Below are 15,855 nucleotides of genomic sequence, written 5' to 3' on the forward strand. Positions count from 1 at the left end.
GACACACCGTCATTTACTGGGTTACAGGGGTTTGAAACAGGTAAGTTTATAAATGGAAACATTATTGTAATACTTCTCAATGTCCATACCTTGCATAAAGTGTATACTTCGCTAACAAACACAAAGCAAAGTGAAAATTAACGGACTTTAGACTTTTGTTTCTTTCTTATTTTCTTTTACATGTACTCCCATGTAAACAAAAAAACAAATGGCGCCCGAAAAGTCTGCCTTGCTCTTAATTCTTCGTCTGTATATCCATCTATCGTGAAACCGATGCTCCTAAACTCTCTTTGCTTCCTTTTTCTTCGCCCATCAACACCAACACAACCATACAACAAGTCAGCCATGTTGTGATTTTTATTTTTTAATCTGCCGATTAAGGATTTAATCCACCTAGCGAGCAGGGTTAGATTTAACCCTTGGTTTGATCGAAGGTTAGGAATAATCGGGCTTTGAACAACAGAAACTAATCGGCGACTTAAATTTAATTGGCGATTAGCCTATTTAATCGTGGATTAGCGCTAATCGCAGTTTTGAACAACCGGGCCCAGATCCTCAATTCACTCGTTTTCGCGCAGTCGCCAAAGTGAAAGTGACTTATTATCGTTTGAGAGAAAGCCTCCAACAACACTTTCAACAAACTCATCCAAATCTTTATGGTTCTGTCGGTTCTGCCTTTACTGCAGTCGCCCTCGCAGCATAGTGTAACGATTCTGCAGCCAGATGTTACTGCATGTAGTAAAGTGATGCAAATTCCAATTACCATGAAGACAATGAGGGCAATGTAGACATTCTCATTCCGGTCGTTGGATATTTCTCCCGCTTCATACTTTGTTAAAATAAAGCCATCGACGACCCTGTCAGCTATTTCGACAATTATGAAAAAGCCATAAAGCAGTGAACTTAGTAAATCTCTCTCTGTAGGACCCATTTTGTTCGGTTTCTCTTGTCTTATTTGCGCATTGAAAATGCTCTGGAATGAGTTCAAATGTCTTGGATTATGATTTTAGAATGAAAATGATACGAAGCTTTGCATCTGACAAGTGACGGCGGGCGTTTTTTCATTTTGAAATGAGAGTCACGGATTGGCTGTGCCTTTATGACGATCATCTTTGATTGTCATATTTGAACAAGGCCTATAAAAATATGATTGACGGTGGCCTTTAAATGTGAAGAACAGTTCAATCTAATTTAGTATCACATTTTCGGAGAAACTGAACATTTCCGGGAAACGTATCTCTACGAGACGTGACCGCAATGCGACTTAATACTTTAGTTAACTACTAGCTGTTCATGAAACGTTCCACCTCGAGAACGTCAACATGTTAACTTTTCTAATGGGTGGTAGAAAATCCTAAACTGCGGCAAACTTTGACACAAAAATTGTAACACATTTCGCTTAAAGTGGGAACAAATAGACTCTTGCGTGACTAGAGGCTTCTTTGGCCGTGCTGGTTCGGTTCTAGGAGAGAAGGTGCCCAGACTTATAGAATAAAACCGTATAGAATATCTCAATGGCTTAAAGGTATACCTTAACATTGTTACAAAATAAGCGATGGTAGTAACTACAGAAATAGAAGATCATCTCTATCTCGGGAGATGCGACTATTACGATGGAAAGGTTGTGTTGAGTATTACATAGGCAATGAGCCCGATGTTTCACCCACAGTGTTACTATTATCCTCCAAATTACAAGACGAATCATAAAGTGTCAACCGCAAATTAAAGACTAGGATTGCGGAAAAATTATGTCGATGTTGAGGAGGTATTTCCACGGGGAAATACCATGCGAAACTCTATTACATGATAAATAGTTGTCATTTTTCGATCAGCCCCATTGAAATAGCTATCTTCCTATACAAACCATCTGCTTCGTATTAACCCTTTAGCTCCCAGATCAAATTTGCAATTCTCCTTACTGTCAACCATACAATTCTTATAATGTTAGTTCAGAGAATTTAGTATTGGATCAACTAATTATCCTCAAATTGATATTTTTCTTTATTCTCATCACTTATCTGGTTTGATATTGCATTGATATTGTAAGGAAAAATTCTATCTTGGTCACTCATGGGAGTTAAAGGGTTAAAAGGTAACATTTTATCAGTGAATTCGTCGCACTTTCGTTGTCACAAGTTCTATAGTAACCTAAGTTACAAGTGTTTTTATTGGTAAACATTTTCTTCCATCGTACCTCAACCGATATTTAGACACTAACTGAATAGTGGTGGAAACCTGTTGACCTCCTGCGGATTTACAATAATACATGATCATTTAAAACAGCAGGGGCTTAAGATTCGGAACAAAACATACTGTGCTATTATAACTTCCCGGCCGAAACGGGTTTGATGGTGAGCGGTTTAATCAAACAACAGGCTCTAGAAGGCCTTTCACAGTCGACCACAATACGTTTCTTGAAGTTGTTTAGAACGTGCAGCGTTCGGTAAAGGCGATTATGGTTTTAACTGCACAAAAAATCCCCAACAAGGATGCCTTCAGGGTTGAAGACACGGCAAGGAGTGTCAGTGGATTGGGCTTCTCGTCATGTTGATATTTACAATAAGGACACCAGTAGTAGATTAGGTGGAATAAAAACAGGATGAATGGGAGCAAGGAAAATAAACCAAACGCTTGACCCCATTGTTTTAAGTCATCAGTTACTGCACATTCGCCAAAGAAAAACCTTCCAAAAATTGCCTGAGGGAGAGCTTCAAGCCAAACTTTGGCCAGACTTGACCAAAAACGAATAGCTTCGTTGATCCTGTCTTCTCTTGAACTACAATGCTTCTTAATTGCCAGTACGGAAAGTGTGATTCGAGCAAAACTGATGAGAAGTCCAGTGATAAAAAAAGCAACAAGGGCATAATAAACGCTATCTTGCGGATTGTTAGATACCTTCCCCTCGCTATATTTCTTTAACATGACGGCGTCAACAACCTTGTCGACTAGTTCGATGGATATCAAGTAAACCTGCACAAATAGAAGAGCCCCGTAACATTCGCTGTTAGAACTCATCGCATTCGATTTTGAGGGAGTGATATGCGCATGAAAATATTCCGCCGATAGAAAGTTACTACGTGCCCAGGAAGCAATGTCGAGCGGATATATTTTTTATCATAAAATGCAAATTGGCTCCTGCCCGTTCAAAAAAGAAATCGGATTGGTTACTGTAAGTAACTGCTTTCTTTGTCTGTCATATTTGGACTGGGCTTTAACAATAGATGTTGACAAGTCTCTCTGAAATGCCTACTTAGGACCGTAGTACCTGACTGAGCTCACAGCACACCCGGTAATAGATTCATAGACAATTTTGGGGCGTGCGTGGGAAGAATATAACGCGCCAAGATAGCTTCTTCTCCCATTAAACGCAGGCCTCTAGAAACGCCTGCTCGCAGGCTTGAGCGCGTGCTGCACAGAGGAGATCATTATGTGTTTAACAGTGATTTCAAAAACTGATAGATTTCGCAGCAACTTCCGTGACGGAGTTCCGTTTCTTCCAAGTGAGATATTTAAAGCTACGCATTTTAAATCTTTTGAGTGTTTCCATTAGTAAAACTCGTTAACAAAGCTTGAAACATCACTTAGGGCGATTTTTCTACTTTAACCACTTCTCGTCGATAACTAACTAAATGTTTCCTTATAATGGGTGTGTTGAAAGATCTCACGCAGTTTCTGACAAAGAAAAATATCGAACAGAGACCCTTAAGTGAGAAATGGCTGTAAATTGCCGTGACATAAAGGGATGAGTTTTTCGTTCGTCTTACGGATCTATAACATGTCTCCAAGTACAAATATCAACACCAGGCTAAACATGTTAGAATGGTTTTCGCAATCTATTTTCACTAAACAGCTTGCGGCAAACCTTGAAACAAAAATTGGACCACATTTCGCCTAGAATGGGGACAGATAGACTCCCTTACGTGACTAGAGGCTTCTATGACCGTGCTGGTCCGATTCTGAGATGTCACCCCAACACTGCTTTCCTATGTAAAAAATCACGTTGAGTTTTTATAAGAAAGAAGGTGGTCACCGACTGATATCCTTACAGTAGCCGAACTAAAATTTCTCACATGAACTGCGGAAAAATTATTTCTGCAAACCGCGCTCCGGTTAGAAGTTCACAAGACAAAGGAAATTGCCAAAAAAAAAAGTTAAAACGAGCTTCGATGGGATTGGTTTCACACACCAATCTTCAGCGGGGATAATGTATATCTTAAAGATTTTTCTTTAACGAGAGAGGGCGTTAGTATCTCAATTAAACGCACCGTCGGAAGTTTATTGTAAGCTAAATTAACCTCTACAGCGGCATCCATGATCTATAATTGCTTGATCTATATTGCTTGTGCCAAAGCAAACATCCAATGTCCAAATTATACCAAAAAAAGGAAAAACGCTCTCAACGTCACTGATCCTAACAGAATACAGGACGTGCTACTCATATGAACACAGTGCATGGTCTAGTTCACTAGTGTGTTCCCTGTAGCTCAGTGGAAGAGTATTGAACCGCGAAATCCGCCGGTTTTAAGTTTGATTCCTCTCATACTACCTTGTTGGTAGCTCGACGTTTTCTCTTTTGCAGGCTTTGGCAAAAAGAGTAAAATCTCACCTTAACTTATACGTCTCGTGGATGTCGAATAGAGACATCTAATTATGTGGGCTTGAGATAAATAACGGTTCTGAAATTCTGATCACATCAACTTATTTTTTGTTATAGATATGCAGACATGCGTATGATTATTGGAATGAAAATCAGCGAAATGTGGCACCTTTTAGGTGAGAATTAATCTAAACTTGACATGTACAGTGTCATCATAGCTGTTCTCAAGTCAAGCAATGCTCATTCAGTTCAATGTAGGTCCCTCTTATTCCGGAAATCTTTCACCCGCGAATAGCTGTAGTGTTTTAAACGACTGTGAATATATGATAGTCATATATTTGAACTGCGGATAAAGACGTGAATATGAAAGCGATCTTCGCAGTAATGAACACTACTTGAGCAGTAGCGAAAATAAGGCCTGAAATCCCGTATAGGTCTGAATATTTTTCGGGTCTTATTTTTTCTTCTGCTCAAGTAGTGTTCTTTACTGCGAAGATCGCTTTCATATTCACGTCTTTATCCGCAGTTCAAATATATGACTATCATATATTCACAGTCGTTTATTCACTTCTTCACGGGTTTATTTGGAACCAACATTATGACCAGCTCCCAATTGGTTTGTTAGCTCAGTTGGTAGAGCGTTGCACCGGTATCGCAGAGGTCATGGATTCAAATCCCGTACAGGCTTGAAAATTTTTCAGGCTTTATTTTCACTACTGCTCAAGCAGTTTTCATTATTGCGAAGATTGCTTTCATATTCATGAAGCGTTTTAGTTAACATATTAGCAACCAGTTCGTTAAGATTTTTTTAGACAAGTTGTCTTAATATGACAGGTGACTTTTCTTGGCCAAAATTATAACAGTAGAAATGTTTGTGATTCAGATGACTGCATGAATCTTGAATGATCTCGTTTCAGTGTCAAATTTCAATATAGAATTTAAATTGACGCATTTATTTGATAACATTTTTGTCTTCTTCTTTTCAGGTGATCACAAAACGTTCTTCATTCCTGGATTAGTGGGACCGTTTCTGGAGATGACACTAATTCCACACACCGGTAAGGCTTCTTGATATGAACACCTTGAATTTGAATTAGTGTTTGAAAGGATTTCAAAGGAAAAGTGACCTTCCCACTCTCCCTGGCTTCTGGTAATTGATGTTTCGTACAGAGTACACGAGTTGTAGCAATAGGAAGTTAACGAAGCGTTGCCCTTCTTTATTCTTGATTGAACACTACAGCTCGGAAACTCTGTTACGACTTCAAAAGATAGCTCCTGGTTACTCGAAACTTAACCCTTTCACTCCCACAAGTGACCAAGAGAGAATTTCTCCTTACAATATCAATACAATATCAAGCAGGCAGGTGATGAGAATAGAGAAGAATCTCAATTATGAGATTATTAGGAGATCCATACCAAATTCTCTGAACTAACATCATAAGAATTGTATGGCAGATAGTAAGGAGAATTACTAATTAGATCTTTGGAGTGAAAGGGTCAATTAGCTTGTGTCTCCGTTTGCCTCAGCCCTAGTACTGTAGCTTTTTTTTCCGAGGAAAAATCGCTCGCCTTTCACTCCAGCCACGACCTAACGTGAAGGAGAGTTTGCTTTGGCGAGTGCTCTTGTCAAGTGCCTCTCGGTAGATAATTTCGTCCTTGACTTTTTTGTGATGACAAATTTCTATTAAAAAAAAAAGCAAAAGAGGGGACATTTCAAATATAAAGAGGAAAAATATTTCCATGTACACTCCGTCGGAAAGATTATCGAGAAAGACTATCAAATGTCATTACGGCCTTTCACCCTTCCTCTTATAAACGCTCCTTTATTTTCCCATGTTCTCTTTCCTCCCTTTCAGAGCTTGAATTGAATTTATTTAGGAGAGGTAATTCGTACCGTACTGTACATTTACAATTTTTTTTTAAGAGCTGCGACGAGCCACAATTCCCATCTTTTTTGACATGATCCAGTGCGAGTACGCTGCGAAAGGAAACTTCATGTCAGTAAGTACTCTTATAAGAATTAGCTTTTCAGGGTTTTCAATAACATTTTCCAAGAGTAGCTGCCAGTGGTGCAATAGATGGCTGACCCAGACAGACAGCAGTTGACAGCCGGTAACTAGCTTTCGTTAAAACCCCTGGCTTTGTATTCTTACACTTATGTAATGTCTTTTTGATTGCTTTCGAAAGGTTGAAAGTGAAATGATCGGCAAATTGGACGTGCTCGTTGAAGGTGGCAAAGGGGACACACAGTACAAGGAACTGTTTTATGAGATGTAAGCGGAGCGCTTCAGACATAACTGATTTAGATGTAAAGAGTAATTAGTTTATCCCAGCCGATGCTCATCAAAGCATCCACTCCAGTTGCCCTATATGGAGATGTGGCCAGGTAGTTAGTTTCCAGGACTTCCATGATCGAGTCCCGGGCAGGATAGTTGTAACGTGTTCTTTAGTGCAAATCGTTTTACCGTCCCTGAGTCTCTTTCTTCTCAGGAATATATCTGGGCACCAAAAACTTGTCAGGAATATAACTGGGCACCAAAAACTTGTCAGTTACTTGAAAATACTATAAGATAACTTTCAACGGACCAGCCATTTTCTAGTCGGTTCATATTCCAGATAACAGGATTAGCCCTGCTGTTGTGGGATACTTGGCTCGAGTGCGCTCTCTCACTTCATAAAATTCGTATCGTTCGCACTTAATGGAAATTTTTGTGAAGAGATTTGCCCAAATTCTCTCCCTGTAACTGACGAAATCTGTTCAGAATTGAGAGGAAACTATATTTGCTGGATTGTCTCACTCCTCGCAAAGTGATTGATATTAATTATGTGCGAGTATCTTTTAGTGATGTTTTGGGATAGAAACGTTCAAAAGGTTTTTTCACCCAATTCTTCTCTAGCTTGTCCAACCTCTTCAGCGAACTTCCGCCACAGCGAAAAGAAGATGGGATTAGGTTTGTCGGCTTGGTTACCAAACTTATGGAGAGACTGCTGGACTACAGGACTGTCGTACTCGGGGATGACAATATTGATAACCGGATGAGTTGCACTGTTAATGTACTGGTAAGCGGCAAAACGCTTCAATGTGGCCTTCTTCAGCATAAATTTAATTTTCGCAGGCTATCCTCAAACTGAAGGTGATTGGGATGGGATACGGCACTATTAAAAAGCTGGTAGATCTGAAGAATTAAAAAAGCGTTTACGAAATTGCAACACCCACATTCTGGCTACTTTTTTAGGCGTATGCTAATTGAGGGGCATATTTATCGACAGTTAAAAACGTTCATGGAAATACCTTTTTGCCGTGTAGACATATCGTCAACAGCTTTGCTTTTTGTGATTAAGATTCTTGTTTTAAATTACAGAACTTCTATAAAGAGATAAAGAAGGAAGAAATGTACGATCGGTAAGTGAAAACATTTTGCCGCTGTTCAAGCTCAGATAATTAGCCTGTGTAGCTGGCAATCTTTTGGTTACTCAATAAAAAATAATTGAGTTATTTATCATAGGACGCGAGGGCGCTGATACAGTATTTTCATTGCGGTGATTTTGGACGCGAGAATTGGGTTTCAATGATCGCAGTGGGGGTGATTGAGTCCGAAAATCGGGAAATAAAGGAGTAGAATTCGATCTTCCAGTTTTCAGTCCTTTTCTGCGAGTACGACGCTCTGACTTGCCTCTTGTCGCGAAAAAAACGTAATGAAGCCCAAAGAGCCACGGAAATGATAAGCGGAGTTTCTAGGTCTTTCCCATTCGTTCGCGGCTCCGTTGCTTTAAACTCTTAAAAAACGGGCAGCTATGAAAGCAAGGAGATCGTAGTGTGATGTAACCTCATATCGTCCAATCCATCCATCCTCCTAAATAACAAAAGGCAAGAAATGATAAAAAAAGGTTTTTGATTGGTGGCGTTGGAAGGAATTTGTCGGTTGGTCTTGCATCAAAAAGTATCGTGGATGTACTTCATACAGAAGGCTAGAGAAAATTGCAATAGGGTGCAGCATCGGCCTATTCTAGTAATATTTACACTGCCACATACCGTCTCAAATTTCCCTTGCTAGTTATTCAATACATTTCATGGAGGCCAAACCATTTTTTTGTGGATTCTAACCTTTAACTAGGTATGTGTACAAACTGTGTGAACTTCACCTCAGTGTTGAGAATTACACTGAAGCTGCCTTCACGCTTCTTAGAAGAGCCGATGACTTGAAGGTTAGTAACGATCTAAATGATGACATGCTCCTCACTCGGGATCTCAGAAATTCTTTTTGGATTACGTAGCTTCGGGAGGGGGGGAAATGGTTAACAATACACTCAACATCAATTTCAGCTGTTGCACACCTACGTTTAAAAAAAAAACTTGTATAAAGATTGTTTTCCACCTTTTGTTGTGTTCCTTTTCTTCTCGTAGTTCACTGACGAGCCAGTTTTTACGAGCCAAGGAAAATACCGAGCCACTACTCAGCTGCAACTAAAGGAAATGCTGTACAGGGATATCATTGATTACTTTGACAAAGGAAAGGTAAACTCACCTGCACTTTTCAGAACCCTACGCAGAGCGCTACAGAACGTCAAACCCACCGTTTGTTTCTAGCGCTGTCATTGTTGATATTAGGACTTAGGAAGAGGCTTTTTTTGTGGATCAGACTAACCCTTGTAGCTGCACACTGGACTGATTAAAGCAAGAGAGACTCGGCTAAGATTCTGAGCTCTCTGCTCATGACTTAGAACTCCGTTGACCCTCACAGAGGTTAGGTGATTCTTGTTTCGAACGCAGCTATAGTTATCTATTATATCACGAGCAGGGGTTTCATAAAAAGACTCATGTTGACACGAGACTGTGTTGCTTCTTGTATTCACAGTGCTGGGAGTATGCCATTAAACTGTGCAAAGAAATTGCCATCCTGTATGAGGAGCAGACGTTTGATTTCATTCAACTCAGCCAGATCTTGGTAAGATATGCACGTCCTTGTATTCGAGAAAAAAAAAAAGGAATTGCGTCACTCATTCCCTATACGTATTTTGTTTACTCTTATTCAACGTCTTCTTGACACAATTTCGAAATGTTGAGGCCACCTTCATTTTTATAATGTGTAATCCCCTCCAACCCCATCAGTGTATTGTTTTCTAGGATATGACGCTTTTAAATTACATGTCAAAAAAGCGAAGCCAAATGATCTCCACAGCCAATTTGAAAAAAAAATTTTTATATGAGCTAATCAGAACTCAGATAAAAATTCATTTTACACGGCCCACTTGTGGAATAGCTCGTGTATCCAATTTGCATATAAGCTTTTTACCTGGTTGAAGGTTTCTCGAGCTTCTTAAACTAATCATTGGTCAAAGTGAGGCAAAATAACTGATGTAATCTTAATTTACTTTTGACACTCGACTTTTCCAATGTCGTGCACAGTAGGACCAACATTATTCCTTGAAGGAAGAGGGGGAAGTGTGAAAAGAAGTTGACTATTTAGTCTGAGTTAAGGGGAGTGCATAAGGAAATACGAGTGTTTTAGAGAAGTGTCCCAAAGATTTCTAGTTTTTATATTCTATGTTGTAGCATATACATGGGTCACTAAAATCGTATTTGGAATTTGTGTAAAACATAGTTTGGTACGAGTTGTGATTAATGTGCTTAATACTTTATTAACTGTTCTTAATTGATGGATCTTTTTCGATGTAAAGTGTTGCAGTAAGATCATCCTTATTGTTTGCTAAGTGTTTCCTGCATTGATCCTCATGACACTCATTTAACCAATATTTTGTCACCATTTTGTTCCTGATTTCCTCTTTGTTTCCCTTTTAAACCTGGTAGCCTCTTTAACCCCTTCTCTTTCTTCCCGCTACCCCTTGTCTCTTGCCATCTTGGTTTTTTCTTGATTTTCTCTTTATTTTTTATCGCTTTCATGTTATATTTGTAGATTAAACAAGCCAAGTTTTACGATAACATCATCAAGGTCGTCCGTGGGGATCCAGAATACTTCAAGGTTGCCTTTTATGGTCTTGGTTTCCCGACATTCCTAAGGGTAAGTACTGCAACTGTTCAATTCAATAACTTGTACTAGCTTGCAATTTCGTTATGTTGGTGTGTGAGTGATTATGGAGAGGGAATTGCTCCTTATGCTGGTTTTTATCGTTCATTGGATAGTTTTGAGTGCAACGGTCAACGAGCTGCAGGGGGTATCTTAAGAAACAGAATTTCAACAAAATGGGATTTCAATACAACTTTGATTATTTATTTTGTTGAACTGTGTTCTTCATTTACATTTCTGAGGAATGAATCCAACATTTATCGAAAGCAATTTAGTATTTTTGTATGTTTATTTTTTGTTTGTGTGCATTTATAAGTTGACAAAGGGCAAAGAATTTTATTAAAGACTTAAAAAATGATAATACAGCATAACACTTTTTTTCGGCTTTTTTTCCTTCAGAACAAAGTGTTCGTGTATCGTGGCAAGGAGTACGAGAAAATCGGCGAGTTTGTCGTTCGAATTCAGAGTCAGTACCCCAGTGCTCAGGTATGGCAACAAACAGTGTACATCTGTCCAACTCAAATTGATGATTCAGTTGGCTTTTGGACATACTTTTTGTATTTTTTTTATGCCCCTTAACTTCGGTCGCCACAAGTAAGACGCAAAATTACACAGATATCACTCCTAAGTAAAGGAGTGATATTGTTAATCAGCCATATTTACTCGTCCTTAGTCAGAGTACAATTTTAAGGTTGGTTGGAGAGGATCTCAGAGGGTTGATGCATGTCTTAGTCTCAAGCCTTTTCTTCTGAATTCGCAAGAGTATTTTCCACATGTGAGAGGGGTATACCTCAGATGTGAACAGTTATTTCTTTCTTTCTTTCTTTGGCGCATCTGCTCAGTAATATAAATTAATCAAAATTTTTTTTCGTTTATGGCAGATTCTCAAAATGAAGGATGTCATTACCAATGAAATTAAGCATTCCAGCCAACAGTGTATCCTTTATACTAGCAGTTTGACTTGAAGAAAAGAATGATCTATTTTCCCACGTGGCTAGCGAATGACTTTCCAAAGATATCGGAAATATCGGGCAATAACGATTGAAAAATGTGAAAATAATCAAAATAAACACAGGAAAAAGCTAGCAAGGGAACTGATGGCCGAATTTGGAGAAGAGTAACACGGATTTCTACTCGGATGGTCCACGTGAAAAAAAAGGCGGTCTATCTTAAATAGTGGTGTAGGCTTCAGTATTTCAAACCTGTTCAGTTTCTATTAAAAGTACGTGCACTAGTGAACTAGTAACTCGTCACCAGCTCTAACCCCCATTATCTTCCCTTTGATTTGACGTGGACTCTTGTTCTTAGTGTTATCCTTGACGTTACCAGATCTCCAAATCAACAAAGTAGACCCAGTACCGGTGGAGAAGCGGAAATTTCGGAGAAAGAACATTTTGGAGCAGATAACTAAGTAAATTTAAGTCAACTTTCCTCTCTCAGTCTTTTCCGATGTGTCTCCTGTTTCGCTAAAATCAACCCTGTCACTTTCCCACAGATTCTACGAGGTGAACAATGTGAACCATTTTCAGTTCTCCAGAGGAGTACATAAGGGACAGGTTAACAAGGACAACGAATTCTCGGTGAGCCTCCTTTTGGTCGGATGCTTTGACGAGCTACGCTTCATCTTAACAGATAATTTGGTTTTAGTAAATGAGTTGATAAAGCAAAGTGGCCTTTGTAACGAGGTTCTAAAGGTGACGCTTAGAGCGCTAGCCTTTTTTCAGTGGACAAGGGTTCACGCTCGAAACGACAGCTTCAAAAACTCTTTACAGTGACTTAACTCATCCTATAAAACCAAATCATCTTTTAATGCTTCCCACCGAAGCAACACCACAGTTTTATTTGGAACTTACCTCCTTGATACATCTTAGTTGAACCATATGTGACTGTGAAATCAGACTGGTTTGATTTACGAATTCGCGTGGGGACTTCAATTTTCTCTTTGTTCTACTTGTGCGGTTGGGACGTTAAGATCGCAGAGGAAAGTTTTCTTTCCTAGTCATGAAACAAACTCAGAAAGAAGACCACAGTAGGCTATTGATTTTTTTGCTAACTAAGCGGATGCGGAGAACTGATATGTTTCCTTTTGCAGACGCTGTGGCTGGAGAGAACGACCATTTATACCAAGTTCACGTTTCCTGGTATATTGTGTTGGTTCGAGGCAACTTCTATTGAGACGGTCTGTTGATTTTTTTTCATGTGTTGTTCTCACATAGTAAAAACTTGTTCGTTTTTGGCTGGTTTTGATTAATTTTGATATTGTGCGTGCTTCATTTGGGAGGGAAGTACTATTTTGTAATGCACTGAAAGTACACTAACCATATTGCCGTCGGCTAAGAGTAAGCGAGTGAGTGAGTGTAGGCCTGCAATGCATGCATGAATTTCGTGTTTATGAATAATATTATGTCGCTGTGTTAATTTAGTTTGTGTTCTTCATTGCGTTTCATGTCATGGTATGTGTCATTTGTCGCCCATGTCTTTTGATCAGTCTTGCAATCATCTACACTCCCACTGCCAAAGTGCAATGCGGTCGCTCGTGGGACAATGTTCTCCTCAGTCAAAATCGACGGGAAGTGATCTAAAAACATTGTCAAATTCAAGTTTAAACGACTAAGATCTTCTTCGGAATCTACGTCACTTTTTAACACTTGCGATAGCCTGAGTAACTAAGCGAGGTTATTTTATTGGAAGGAGTGATAACCATTTTTATTTTTGTTCGTTTTAATGTAGGAGGAACTGAGTCCTGTGCAGAATGCTTTGGAGACAATGGAATCTGCTAACAAGCAGCTTCGAGCTCTAATTGGTCGTCACAACGTGGACCCAAATCTGAACATCAATCCCTTGAGTATGAAACTTGGAGGAATTATTGATGCAGCTGTTATGGGAGGAGTCAGTAATTATGAAAAGGTCGGACATATTGACCTGTTAGCCTCTTTACATACCCAGCGACTAGCTAATCTTTTACGTTGGTGCTTCTCCGGTTTTATTAAGCCGAGAGGGTAGAATAGCTTATTTACGCGCTGAGATTATAACCCCTGGTTACAAACGGCCATTTGTGTTGAGAAAAATTGTTAAGGCTCAGTGTTGACGTGCGAAAGGAGGTTTACACACAAATTTATTGGTTAAGAGGTGTGTACTTATTATGTTCTTGTTTCTTGATTCATTTCAGGCATTTCTTACTCCTGAATATATCAAACAGAACCCTGATTACGCACCGTACGTTGAGAAACTTAAAGAATTGATAGTTGATCAGGTGAGAGCTTGAGATTAAATTCGATATAAAATTGATTAATAATTCCATTCAATTGGGGTAAAGGGAATACCAGTAAGGTGCAGTTCATATTTGTAGCACACCATAATGGTAAACATTGTGTATGTTTGCTATCCCGATGAAATACGGGTTTTAATTTTAGCAGTGACGTGATTTGATTGATATATAGGTGGAAATTTTGGAGGAAGGAATGGTACTACACGGAAGTCGTGTTTCAGCTGATCTAAAACCTTTCCATGAAAACCTCGAGAAACGTTTTAAGGAAATGAAGGTTAAGACAGCGCCCTTTAAAAAGGTGAGTACAGGCGAAAAAAAAAGATCTGTTGCACGTCTGTCTTCAATTTCTATCCTAGATTAGCCATCCTGCAATGCTGAAAATGACTGAAGAACTGACGTAGAGACTGAAACAAGTTAGGACTAATGCGATATTAATATATGACCCATGTGGCCCTGCGCGCGCTTTTATTGTGAATCGTCAGACAAAGATCCCCGTACAGTATGAGGGCTGTACCCCATGGCACGTGAATTGAGTGTGAATTGGGCCGGAAAATGCCGTAAAGCTCTGTGAGATGCGAGATGATGAAAGAAACGAGAAAAAGAAAGAGCGACGGTCACATGACAAAAAGCTTATTGACTGAGTTAGGTTTGGACGGGCGGAAAAATAGTTGACTCTCGGTGATGACGCACGGACCTTGTTGCGCTCGATCCGTACTTCATGACCTTGAGTCAAATATTTTCCCGCCTGTCCGTACTACTTAGTCACTAATAACTGTATCGTATTTTCTTTGCACAGGCTCGCGCAAGCATCTCCAGTAACCCAAAGACACCAGACGCCTCTCCCTTTGGAGACCGATCGATGACAGTTGTTCGAAAGTCACGAGAGGGCAAGCCTATTATATCTGGCCGAGACAGCCTGGATCAGATGCACCAGTCGTATAGCGGATGGACAGAGTAAGTTTGGTCTCCTTCGAATCCAATCGTACTTTAACTGCGCTTCCCATCGCTTACGCTGCAATATTCTTAGGCAACAGAAAGCTTACAACTCTCCGATGTTCCTATCCCTTCCAAACTCGTTTCTTATCTCGGAGTTTTTTGTTCTTTAAGGGTATCGTAAGACAGTTTGGTTTCCGTATTGTGGTTCTGCATTTTTTCTTTCTGTATTGGATGTAAAACTTTTGGATGCCCTTATTTATGTGCGCCTTGTTCCTTTTAAGTTGCCTAGATTTTCTTGTAATTGTAATCTGGGGGTATCGTACGTCGTTTATCGCAGGTAATTTAGTGTTAACAATTGAGTTGAAAACGTAAATTGGCCACCGTAAAGAGTAAAAAAGCCGACGTTTCGAGCGTTAGCTCTTCCTCAGAGCGAAGTCAGAACGTCGTCTAACGCTCGAAACGTCAGCTTTTTTACTCTTCACGGTGGCCAATTTACGTTTTCAACTCAGTTGTTAACACTAAATTACCTGCTATACTCTCCCACCGACGCAGGACCACAGTTTCTTTAGGAACTTACCCCCTTTATTCATACGTAGTGTATCGTTCGTTAGGCGCAAGCTTCAAAATGCCCCTCGGGATCCAGAGTGCAACCTGTGTGTCCAAAATTTAAGGCAAATTTCTCTCCCTGCTTTTCTCTCTCTCCTTTCCTCTCCTCCACTCCCGTTTAATGTTCAAACCCAAAACAATAACCCAGAAATGGGAAATGGGTGATCAAAACACATATGTAGACTTTTGTTGGTATTTGGTAAGTTATAGCTTGAGATTTTTCGCATTTTCCGACAATTAATGTTTGTCTAACGGTGTGGGTTCAGTCCTAGAAACGTAGACACCATGATATTTCATCACAAGAATTTCCCATATGAATTCAGATTTGTGGAGAGTAACTTAACATAGTTACTATCAGTGTAAACTAAAGCAATGAATAGCGTTGAAGGTGTGCTCTGATTGGCAACTCAAACTCCGAGTAT

At 39.6% G+C, this 15,855-nt stretch overlaps 1 protein-coding gene across 1 annotated transcript in view; it reads left to right on the forward strand.

Moving 5' to 3' along the window:
• Window positions 1-15,855, forward strand: part of LOC131786311 (dedicator of cytokinesis protein 1) — a 43,134-nt gene that overhangs the window by 24,489 nt on the left and 2,790 nt on the right. The window contains exons 38-56 of the mRNA XM_059103350.2: window positions 4,715-4,773; window positions 5,584-5,655; window positions 6,522-6,598; window positions 6,785-6,870; window positions 7,495-7,657; window positions 7,960-8,000; window positions 8,713-8,803; window positions 9,003-9,113; window positions 9,454-9,543; window positions 10,513-10,617; window positions 11,023-11,109; window positions 11,505-11,559; window positions 11,953-12,034; window positions 12,119-12,203; window positions 12,716-12,802; window positions 13,354-13,530; window positions 13,793-13,876; window positions 14,064-14,189; window positions 14,688-14,845. Coding sequence (XP_058959333.2) covers window positions 4,715-4,773; window positions 5,584-5,655; window positions 6,522-6,598; window positions 6,785-6,870; window positions 7,495-7,657; window positions 7,960-8,000; window positions 8,713-8,803; window positions 9,003-9,113; window positions 9,454-9,543; window positions 10,513-10,617; window positions 11,023-11,109; window positions 11,505-11,559; window positions 11,953-12,034; window positions 12,119-12,203; window positions 12,716-12,802; window positions 13,354-13,530; window positions 13,793-13,876; window positions 14,064-14,189; window positions 14,688-14,845 — 1,836 coding nt within the window. The remainder of the gene's footprint in view (window positions 1-4,714; window positions 4,774-5,583; window positions 5,656-6,521; window positions 6,599-6,784; window positions 6,871-7,494; window positions 7,658-7,959; window positions 8,001-8,712; window positions 8,804-9,002; window positions 9,114-9,453; window positions 9,544-10,512; window positions 10,618-11,022; window positions 11,110-11,504; window positions 11,560-11,952; window positions 12,035-12,118; window positions 12,204-12,715; window positions 12,803-13,353; window positions 13,531-13,792; window positions 13,877-14,063; window positions 14,190-14,687; window positions 14,846-15,855) is intronic.

This window comes from Pocillopora verrucosa, chromosome 1, assembly GCF_036669915.1.
Source record: "Pocillopora verrucosa isolate sample1 chromosome 1, ASM3666991v2, whole genome shotgun sequence".
In the NCBI taxonomy this organism is placed as follows: domain Eukaryota; kingdom Metazoa; phylum Cnidaria; class Anthozoa; order Scleractinia; family Pocilloporidae; genus Pocillopora; species Pocillopora verrucosa.